This window comes from Pan troglodytes, chromosome 2 (genome assembly GCF_028858775.2).
Source record: "Pan troglodytes isolate AG18354 chromosome 2, NHGRI_mPanTro3-v2.0_pri, whole genome shotgun sequence".
NCBI lineage: Eukaryota > Metazoa > Chordata > Mammalia > Primates > Hominidae > Pan > Pan troglodytes.
The window spans coordinates 163,066,577-163,078,351 of NC_086015.1; the positions used below are offsets into that span (position 1 = coordinate 163,066,577).

At 40.6% G+C, this 11,775-nt stretch overlaps 1 protein-coding gene across 14 annotated transcripts in view; it reads left to right on the plus strand.

The window, feature by feature from the left end:
• SCHIP1 (schwannomin interacting protein 1) overlaps positions 1 to 8,325 on the plus strand; it is a 611,917-nt gene extending 603,592 nt beyond the window's left edge. For all 14 annotated transcript variants that reach the window (XM_009446613.3, XM_009446614.3, XM_016939974.3 and 11 more), the window contains 2 exon segments: positions 3,053 to 3,146; positions 7,689 to 8,325. In XM_009446613.3, coding sequence (XP_009444888.1) covers positions 3,053 to 3,146; positions 7,689 to 7,740 — 146 coding nt within the window. In that variant the 3' untranslated portion in view covers positions 7,741 to 8,325.
• The last annotated feature ends 3,450 nt before the right edge of the window (positions 8,326 to 11,775 follow it).

Genomic DNA, 11,775 nt, shown 5'->3' on the forward strand with positions numbered 1-11,775 from the left:
GGGTTCCTGTGTGATTGCAAGGAAAATAAGAGAATCACCAGGCTCTTTTTTGTTGCTGTTGTTTTAGCTGTAAAATGTTCAGAAGCTTTAAGAATTTTTCAAGGTTCACAATAGTTACAGGTCCCTTCTATTTATTTTAAATCCCCAGCTCCTAGCACAGTGCATGTACCTGACTTACAACACCTGTTTCTGGAACACAGTTCAGTAGTTACAAGTCATTCGCTATACAAGTATACTTTCTACTTTAGTTGTATACACATTCATCGTAGGTATCATCATCATCAATAAAATCAAATTAGACACATTTCCTAGGACTCCAGGTGGTGGAGTATGTGGAACCAATATGTGAAAATTACAGGGTGACAAAATACAGACTTTTCTTCCCAGAATAAAGAAAGACCTCTAACAGAAGTGGCCGCAGGGAGTGGTGAGTGGTGCTCACTCAAGGTGATTGGTCATGCAGAGAATAGGCAGTTAGTTGCTTGCCTGATGAAAGAGAGAACATTCTCACTTAGGCAGTGTGGTTAAGCCGATAAATTCACAATCTCTTCAGCTCCTGGGAGGAATGAGTCTGTATAATTATACGGTATTACAGATTAAAAGAAATATGCCACACAAATGCATTCAAACCAACAATAAACAAAAGAGCATTTATGAGCCAAACAGGGAAATTTGAATACTAACTGAATGTTTTAGTAAAGATTGATTTATTTTAGGTGTGATAAAGGTGTTGCAGTTATGTGAATTTAAAAAAGAAAAGCTTGCCGGGCGCGGTGGCTCACGCCTGTGATCCCAGCACTTTGGGAGGCCAAGGTGGGCGGATCACGAGGTCAGGAGATCGAGACCATCCTGGCTAACATGGTGAAACCCCATCTCTATTAAAAATACAAAAAATTAGCTGGGCGTGGTGGTGGGCACCTGTAGTCCAGCTACTCGGGAGGCTGAGGCAGGAGAATGGCGTGAACCCGGGAGGCGGAGCTTGCAGTGAGCCGAGATCTCACCACTGCACTCCAGCCTGGGTGACAGAGCGAGACACCATCTCAAAAAAAAAAAAAAGAAAGAAAGAAAAGAAAAGCCTCTGTCTTTTAGAGATACCTACTGAAGCATTTACAGATAAAATAATGTGATAGCTGGAATTTGCTTTAAAATAATCTAGTAGAAGTCGGAGAGAGAAATGATTCAAGCTTGGCCATGAGCTGATAATTGTTGAAGCTAGTTGGATACATGGAAATTCATTAAACTGTTTTCTCTGCTTTTGTAGCAGTTTGAAATTTTTCCATAATAAAAAGCTTAAAACTTCATATTGGAAAAACAATTCTATGCATTAAGGGTTCAGATATGTAGACACTCTACTAAGTGACAGTATAAAAGGCTACACAAGAGCACACTGGAAAAAATGAAATTTTTCCACAAGATCCAAATAAAAAAAATTGGATATATTCAGTGCCAAGTTAACACATTGAATATTGTTTTAAAATTAAGAGAAAGGGTCAAACATTTTGATTAAGAAACCATAGATTCACAGGATTTTTTAAAAAAATTCTACAACTGCATTTTAATTTTAGTTGAAAATTAATTACTAGAGTTGCTATTCTTTCAAGGACTAAAAGCGCTTTCTGATATTTTATCACTAAAACATCTTCCTTAGACTTTTAAACACTGAAATTGCCATCTAGTCCTTTTCAGGAATAGATGAAATTTTAGACCTCTTTGTGTGATTTTTTTTTTTTTTTTTTTTTTGGCTCTCTTTTTAAAAATGGAAACTAGTTTGACCTAAAGGCAGATAAATGCATCATTTGAAGTCAGGATATCTAAAAGCATTTCCAAGGGGGACCTGTCTGATCACCCCCATTCTATCTTTTGTTTCCCTGCCCAGAGCTCTTGCTAAATGGGTACTCTCTTCCATGTGTCTGGGCCTAGCAGCTGTAATGCTTAGCTTCTCTGAGGGAAAAAGCAAGAGAGAGCCTTTGCTTGTTCATGTTTTTCAGTGGCAGGAGCCCAATTAACCCAGTGCACTGATTTCAGGAAGATTAGATATATTTCGGGCCCAGGTGCAGTGGCTCACACCTGTAATCCCAGCACTTTGGGAGGCCGAGGTGGGCAGATCACGAGGTCAGGAGATCAAGACCATCCTGGCTAACAAAGCAAAACCCTGTCTCTACTAAAAATACAAAAAATTAGCCGGGCTTGGTGGCACATGCCTGTAGTTCCAGCTACTCGGAAGGCTGAGGCAGTAGAATCACTCGAACCCGGGAGGTGGAGGTTGCAATGAGCCGAGATCGTGCCACTGCACTCCAGCCTGGGCGGCAGAGTGAGATTCCGTTTCAAAAAAAGAAAAAGGAAGGAAGGAAGGGAGGGAGGGAGGAAGGGAGCGAGGGAGGGAGGGAAGAAAGATTTCTGTCTCTATAGATTTCATTCCTGGTATAAGTCTTAAGTAATATTTTCCTTGGCACCCTGTTGTTTAGAAATTTCCGGGGTTATTTCTTCAGGTCTTGCACATCTAACTATATTACAAATCTGACTTTCCAATATCTTCAGATAATACTTTCTCCTAAAACAACCCGCACATAGGGCTTCTCCTTTCCTAGGGCCATGTGAAGGCTTTGAGCATCCCTGACATACCTTCCTTTTCAGCTGGGCATCTAATGTAGTAGTCAGGCTCCGAGGGGCCCCTCCTGACTGTCAGCGTGGCAGGAGCATCCTGAAGCTGAAGGGTGGAAAACTTAATGTGCTCCAGGCTTTGCTGTTTACATTTTTTCTTCAAAACAAAACCTGCTTTTTCTAACAAGCTATTTTCCTACCAGCTAACAATTTCTTTTCCCACCTTAATATGAAGGTAATTGGAAATAGTTCCTACTTTACCCCTTTTCTTCCCACACCTCTATAATTATGCAAACTAGACACGTTTCTGCAACATAAGATGTCTAACCTTTTACAAAAATATCTTTCCTATTATGGATAGCTGTTTGTGTGTATACTGGTTGGTAAATAGTTTACATTCTGACTTGGAGGCAGTTTTATCTGTTTTTAAATGCTCTTTTATTTGCCACAGGCTTGAATGAAGAGTTGGTCCAGCTGCTTCTCATCCGAGATGAGTTGCACACAGAGCAGGATGCCATGCTGGTGGACATTGAAGACTTGACCAGGTCAGTGTGGCTTCACTCTTGCCAAAGAAGAAAAGCCCAGGGTGGTCTGAAATCTAAGAATTAGGCAAAAACTAGCTCGAGAGAACTTCTTCCTCTACTTCCATAAATAACTCACCTAGCCTTTTCTGGTGCCAGCTGTTCAGATGGAGGGGAAGCAGAATTCCATTGTCCTTACCAAATGCATGCTTTTTAGCAACCATCCCCCCCTTGTGATGAATTGTCAGTGCATTACTTCTCACATCTCCACCTAAATCAGGTCAGTAGTTCTGGTCTTGGAGGACTTTACTTTGAAGGACTGTCCCCTGGGAAGCTGGGCATAAGCCATGTCATGCTGGCATGTTTCCAGCACAAGCAGCCATGTGATGAATTCTCCAAAGCACAAGCTCTTGTATGATCCAGTTCTTGATCGCCTCTGCCATGCCCAGAAGGCAGGGACACTGGCATCTCTCTACAGCCACAGTGCCACCAGATTGTTCTCACCATGGGGAAACTCCAGGACTTGAGTTTTTAGCTGGGCTTTGCTCCAACTGCCTCTTTGTAAAGAGGTAAAAAGAATGCTTCCCTCCCTAGGGGACAAGGAAACTAGGCTAATGCTGGTCAAAATTTTGCATTTCTTTGTAGATTTCCTTGCAGGAAAGCATGTCACTGTAAGTATATAAAGTACCTGGAATACTGTAAACATTCCTATGAGCACATATTTACTATGGCATCTTTTCTGAGACAGTCCATATGGAATCTTTAAACCAACAGACAGTAATTGCTATTAATCCCAGAAACAGTATTTAGAGAGTAGAAGGCTCTCCAAAGAAGGAACATCTCTTGGCACAATGATGTAAGGAGTTAACCACATGGTCTACAACAATCCCAGAGAAGCTTGAAAACGTATGTAGTGATAATAATGCTCCCAGCACCTACCATAGACCTCATCTCAATGTGTAATGCTGGGTAAAATAATTGTCTAATGATGCAATGATATAAAAAATAGTTTTGGTAGCAAAATAAATGCTGGAAAAATATGTTTAAGCTTTCTTTTTTAAGACTTACGGGCAGCACTGTTTTGTATGTTTTACATATTATATTGCCTTATCCCTAGCCAAAAACAAAACAAAACAGTAAGCCTTCTCATACTCTTTGAACATATTTGCCTGCATCTGAAACATCACAATAACACTCAAATAATATTATTGCCATCTAAAGATGTATTTGGGCACTATACCACCAGCAATTATAAAACATCCCTTTTTTGTTAGTTTAAGAAGTTTGCATGCAGGTGTTAAGATTATGGGAAATCAGTGGTGAAATATACAATCAGGACCTACATTTTTTTAAAAAAATATATAAACTCTTGTAAACTATGATTTACCTGTGACAGCAGAGATCTTTTCTCTGTCTCTCAGAATAGTATTGGCATTTCTTTTTTGGCAAGGAGGATGGTGAGAGGCCCCTCCTCTTCTCTCTAAGTGTTAGGCTAATACTTAGGTTTGCAGTGTATGTTTTTATAACTTTCAGATGGTGTGACCATCGGAAACAGGGCAGGCAAAACCATGGAGTTAAAAGGAGAGGAGTCACTAATTTAAAGGTGTTGGAGGCATTCTTTGAATTGGAGCAGTCCTACCATGGGCCCCAGGGGCATGATGTCCTTGCCTAGCCTGCCTCTTGGTGGGAAGAAGCTTCTACATCTGCTTCTGGCTGCAGAAAAGTAACTTTCCTCATTGGAGGGACCTGAGGATACTTAAACATCCCTAAAGGCAGCAGCCCCAGAGTCCTGCAGCCAGATCTCGGAAGGCGGAGGGGGTGGCTGTGGGGACTGCTGGGACATGTGGTCCACCTCTTCCCTTTACCTGTACAACTCCTACTATTCCAGATGTCCATTCAAATCAGTAGTTCTCATTTGGGTTGCACAACAGAACCATGTGGGGAGGCTTATAAAATAGTGATGCCTGGATCCTACCCCAGATATTCTTATTTAATTATCCTTGTGGGCTAGCGTGGGCATGAGAATTTTTTTAAAGCTCTGAGATAATTCTCATGCACAGCCAAATTTGAGAACCACAGGTTTGGATGATGCTTCTTTGGAGAAGCCCTCCCTGACCTCCAAACACTTGGCTCTTTAGCATTCATTCTTCTCTTATATGGACTGTCAGTGCATTAAACTTATTACACCTCCATGTAAATCAGGACTGTTCCCAAGGGAGTTGACCCTGGTGTGTCAGGGTCATTCCATGCTGGCATGTTTCCAGAACATGAACAGCCATGTCGTGGGTCTACAAAACAGCACCAGCAATTATGTGACCTGCTTTCGATCGTAAGACTGTGTTAAGACCTTCTCCTCAGTGTTCCTAACAACATCGCATCTCTGTCATGTGGAGCCTAGTGGCACTGTGTTTTATTTGTCTGCTGTCTCTCCCAACGTGACTATGAATTCCCTGAAAACAGAGTTGATGTCATTTTCATTCATTACTGTGTCCCCAGAGCCTAGCACAGGGCCTGCCAGGCACATTGTAAGCCCTCAATAGCAATTGTTGATTTAAAAAAAAAAAAAAAAAAAAAAAAGAGTTTTGGTGGGGCTTCAGTGAAACAAATCCTAATAGGGACTCTTATATAACTTGCTGATAAGAACCTTTTAGTTTTATGGACTGAAACCCTTTCCCTCCTTTGTTTAAAATTTTAATGAAATTCACTATTTTATTTATGTCTCAAAAAATTACCCAGCTTTCAATATTTTCTGAAGTTGTGTGCCATCTGCTCTTCTTTCCTTCTCAGAAAACCTTTTGATGTATGTGCGTGCATGTGCATAGGAGTGTGTGTGCATGAGCATGTACATAGTAGTATATTTTAAAAATTACCGTGAGAACTGTAATTAGCTACAGTGGAATCAAGTTCACTGGGCATCAAAATATCTTGATCTGGATTTGCTTAAGTGAGGCATATGAGTTAGTCACGAAAATGTTTGATTCTTGTTACACATCAACAGGGCTATAAGATGGTCTGCTAAAGGGGACAGATTTTTTAAGGAATGGAGAGCTATCGATAAGGTACTTTTTCCTGAGTACCTTTATTGTTAGTTGAATAGTGCCATTTATTTATGGGCTGCTGAGTGTAGCAAGGACACTGTTTTCACTCCCCTGTTTCTGAAAGTATTTGTAGTTTGTCTTCCCTGATATGACACATTCTGCATAAAACCAGTGAGTTCAACTTGACATCACTGACTACCCAAGTCCAGGCAGCACACACAAACTATTCCTAAACGTTTGATTATAGCTGGAAACCACAGCCCTAGATGTTTTTATCTTGCCAAATTTATCATTTCCTAAAATCGTCCTTTAAAACCATTGTCTTTTGCAGCCTTCAAACCCCATCATTCTCTGAGAAGTGACCATTCAAATGATGTCAACAGCTTGGCCACACTCCTCCCCCTCTGCCCCACTGTCTACCTCTGCTCCACTGTCTAGCTGCTTCACTGGCCTATTTTTGGGTTCACAGGTCATAATAGAGCTTGTTTTTGGTTTTGGTTGGTTGTTTGTTTGTTCTTTGAGACAGAGTTTCACTCTTGTCACCCAGGCTGGAGTGCAATGGCATGATCTTGGCTCACTGGAACCTCCACCTCCCGGGTTCAAGCAATTTTCCTGCCTCAGCCTCCTGAATAGCTGGGATTACAGGCGCACACCACCATGCCCAGCTAATTTTTGTATTTTTAGTAAAGGCAGGGTTTTGCCATGTTGGCCAGGCTGGTCTCAAACTCCTGACCTCAGGTGATCCACCAGCCTCAGCCTCCCAGGGTGCTGGAATTACAGGCGTGAGCCACTGGACCTGGCCCATAATAGAGCTTTATAAATAAGAAGACTCACCCTATCCTCACTGCCAAGACCATGCCCTTAGGATTAATTGGGGGGAAAAACATGCAAACATGGAATATCTTTACATCCACAAAACCTGCCATTTGTTAGACATTGGCTTTTGCAGGAGTGAATTAGATTTTTGGCTCCAGGTTTCTGTCAGGAGTCTTAGTTAATATCTAGGTCTGTGTCTGCATGTGTCTTTAGATAAAGTAGTCACTCAGTTACTCTTATCATAATACCTTGTTTCGACTTTTGGCTTCGTGCTTATTTCCATCTGTTATTTCCTTATTTGCTATTTATTCCTTTCTTGTCTCATATTCCCCATGAGAACAGAGACCTCACTGCCTTGCTCACCATCAAATACCCATGGAAGACACATATTTAATATTTGTTGATAAAAGTATCCCAGATGTTTATTTATTTTCATTTTCAAACAGAACTTTTCTTCTTAAAAGTAGTAATGTCTAAAAGTCTCAGGTTCATCCAGTGGCTTACTAAATAAAAGGAATCATACACAATATGTAAAAATTAAAGAGTTCAAATCAGAGTTCAAAGAGTTTGAATAAGGTACTTTTTCTTGATTCTAATCTATTTCACTGTCAGTAACTCTGAACTTCAGTTTGCAGGATGCTGTAGCTATTGATTGAAAAGCAGTTTGGATCTCTCTACATGATGCTAAATAATTGTATTAATTATTTTACAGACATGCTGAAAGTCAGCAGAAGCACATGGCAGAGAAAATGCCTGCAAAGTGAAAAGAAGCCATTCAACCAGAGAACAAGCTAGAATTTATTTTGCTTCTGTGGTTGTAAAAATGCTGTTGCTAAAGGTGGCGCAGAAACAAATATCAGTGTTAGTCATTGATAATGTCTGAAGCTTAATGTCCAGTGATTGGCCTTTGCTTCTTAATTTATTTTAATTTTTTACTTGTGCCACTTAATATCAGGCATTTTAATAAAATATTGTTACAAAAAATGTACAGTACTGACACCACCACAAATCATGGTTAATAAAAGAGAGTAGTTTTAACTTTATTTTTATTTGTTTAGAGATTTTAAGTTGGAACAGTATTTTCCCATTGACTACTTTTCATTCTTCACTGTAGTTTTAAAGAAGAACTGTAAATGACGGTGCTATACAAGTCAAAAAATACATGCCTGCCTCGTAGTGAAGTTGTAGCTCTCCGTAATATGTATATTTTACTCAGTTTTCAACATTTTGTGAATGTTGACTACCTGAAGTTCCTTTTTAGATGTGCTATTAACATTATGTTGGATTCAGAGGGTTCCTTGAAAGTTTTATGTATAAATATGTAAAATAAAAATTAAAACTTTGTTTCATATCATATGTCTTTTTGCTCACTAACAAGGCTTATACTGGCTTAACCCTTCTGCAACTAAATTCCCCACCAGGAAACTTTTATCAGTGAAAAAACAAATTGCTCCAGAGGACACACAAGTGGCAAATTGCCCAGAAAATTATGAGAGTGAGTGCGTGTCTGTGAGTATGTGTGTGTGAGAGAGTGATCCGAAGAACACCAAAGGTCAGTAGCATCAGAGCCTGCACTTCTATTATTGCTTAAAGAGATCCATCTGGAATTTTAGCACTTTAGTATTTAATAGCTGCTGGTCTTGTTAGGGCACTATGATTGTATCAAACTCCATTTAGTAAATTCACCACGTGAACAAATGATGTTTGCACTTACTCTTTCTCCAAGGCCGATTGTTGCTATTTTCAAATTTTTAGCCATTCTGTTGGTCTCATGAAAGAAGATTCCAAGTCTAAAGCAGATTACAGAGTGTTTCTTAATAAGTGGAGAGTTTCAGAAAATAGATTTAATTAGCTAATGTTCATGTAGTGATTAGGGAACCATAAACTAAAGCAAAGATGAACAATTCAACATTCCAGAGCCACCCACAAACCACCTGGTTTCACTCCAAGGTCCATGATGTAATCTGAAGATAGAGAACTGTCTCCATTTTCCTTTCTCAAAAATACTCAGATAAGTATTCTAAAGTATTAAAAAGATTTGCTAGTGTTCCTAGACGGCCTTCTGTTTAGCAAAATAGGTAATCTTAAATTGTAACACTAGTTATTTTTTATGGGCCTCAAACAAGTTATTTCCATTCAGAATAGAAAAAGAACACAGATCGTAAATATATTTTGGTTTTTGTGAGTTGGCTGTTGAGAAGGACAGCTTGCTGCTCACTACTGAGCTAAAGAGTGGGGCCCTAAATCCTCTCTGCCCAAAGGTCTCTAACTGAGCCCTGAATTCCCACACCAGCTGTCAGGGATCTCCTGGGGTGATCCCAGCCCTGTGAATCCAAGCACAGCTGCTGGACCATCGTCACTGATTCTACTGGGTGAGAATGTTGGTCAGTGAGCCAGTGGCTCTTGTCTCTAGCTGCACAGTGGAACCACCCGGAGAGCTTCAGAAGCCACTGGTGCCTGGGTCCCACCCCCATGGAATGACTTAAATGGTCTGGGGTGTAGCCTGGGCATTGAGACATTTAAAGGTCTCCAGGAGATTCTAATGTTGAGAACCATTGCCTTCCACTTTCTTCTTTTCTTCAGCTTTATTAAACCATGTTTCTAAGTATCTAATTTTATTCTGATTAAAAAATATAATATTCCTATTAGTTTGCAATCTGTGAGGAGAGCACAGCTGGAAAGAGTGCTATGGAAAATGCCTGTGTCCAAGCAAGAGAAGGTAGTGTGGCCTTCTGAACCTCCTGTGGTGACTCTCACAACCTGGAGCCCTGGCGCTAAAACTCAGCCCACCACAAAAGACTTACATTTTAAAATCCTTGCCAGAACTGCCAGTTCCGGTAAAAATTTAGAAATGTATTTTCTCTGTGTCTTAAGCCATGCAGTCTCTGGCTAGAAATGCATGTTGTGAAGAAATTCATGGCCTCTAAGCTCTTCTAATTGTTTGAAGCCCATAATCGTAACCGAATAGCTCCCAACTGGAGAAGAAAAGAGAGAAAATGAGATTATACCCACAAAGGGCCTCTCAGAATACCTCTGGGTCAAAGCCTAGCTAATAGTACAACTGTTCTTCCCACCATGCCCTGAGATACTCAGAGGAGAGTTATATTCAATTTACTGGTGTTCCTTTCAGCCTTCTCTGCCCGTGGTAGAAATGTCACCAAGTGACTCTCTAAGGGGATTCTTTCAAGATTGAGTCTTTCCAGTATTTTTGCTTAGGCTTGTCAGCAAGGACTGGGATTATAACCAACAGGATTCTTACCTGCTCTAGATCATCCTTCCACATGTAAACTAGGACCTTTACTAGTTAATCAGGCTTAGAATGCTAGACTAACCTCAAAAATCAAGTTCCGCTTCTCTTCCCCATTTTTAGAGAGTGAGGTGTGGATGAAAGTGCGCAGGCTCTGGGGCCAGAAGGGACTGACCACAAATGCTGACTCCATCTTCCCACAGATTTGACCCTGAGCAAGTTCCTAAAGCTGTCTGTGTCTTATCTCATCACCTGTAAATACCATCTCCTCAGATTATTCTAAAGACTGCATAATGTTTATAAAGGCACCTGACACCCAGGAAACACTGAATAAATAAATGTTGAATAAAAAGTAAATGATCAGAGCTCAGGTGGTGGGAAAATTCTGAATTTACCAGTTTCTGAGATTTAAGGCATCCTTGTAGTTTTGTTTCCTGTTTATTAATTATTAATTTACAAAACAGTGATGCTTAAGGAAAAAGTTAATAATTGCAAGTCCCACTCCCTCCTCCAAATAAGTGCTAAAACTTGGAATGCATTCTAACACATCTCTCTATGCTTACACAGATACACATGCATGGGGTTTTATATTTCCATTTGTCTATACAAAGGTAGGATCTCTGTAGCTTGCTTTATCCATAGACATCCTTCCAGGTCAGGACGTACAGATCAAAGTCATTCTTTTCTTTTCTTCTTTTTTTTTTTTTGAGACAGAGTCTCTCTCTCTCTCGCCTAGGCTGGAGTGCAGTGGCACAATCTCAGCTCAGTGCAACCTCCGCCTCCCAGGTTCAGGCGATTCTCCTGCTTCAGCCTCCCTAGTAGCTGGAATTACAGGTGTGTGCCACCACACCCGGCTAATTTTTGTATTTTTAGTAGAGACAGGGTTTTGCCATGTTGGCCAGGCTGGTCTTGAACTCCTGACCTTAGGTAATCTGCCCACCTCGGCTTCCCAAAGTGCTGAGATTACAGGCATGAGCCACCGCGACCCGCCCAGTCATTCTTTTTAATAGCTTTGTAGTAATCCCCAGTGTTGGTGGAACATACCTTATTCAGCCATTCCCTTTAATGATGGACATTAAGAATCTTTTCAGATTTCTGCCACCAGAAACAGTGATCCAGTAATTATGCTTGTACTTAACATCTATTTATACCTTTTATTCTGTGATTACCTCACTTTTTCTTTAACCATTCCTTGGTACTGCTTAAATACTTCAGAATACAGAGAGCTAATTAAGGTAGGTAGGAAGACCAGGAGGGGCCATTGCAGAGAAGTTTGATTCCTTGCAATGAAATCGGAGGACCACACCAACACATTTTCATCTTCAAAGATTTAACTAGAGCCTTTCTCTCTCTCTCTCTCTCTCTCACACACACACACACACACACACACACACACACACACACACTTTGAGCCTCCAAAAACTCCCCTCTGCCTCCGGAGTACAGATTTTTCTCTATTTCCTCTTTGAGGGTAGAGGCAAACTTCAGCCACCCTTGTAACTGTAGCCCCAAGCACAGAACCAAGCAGACAGTCCTCCCTTGAAGATTGGCC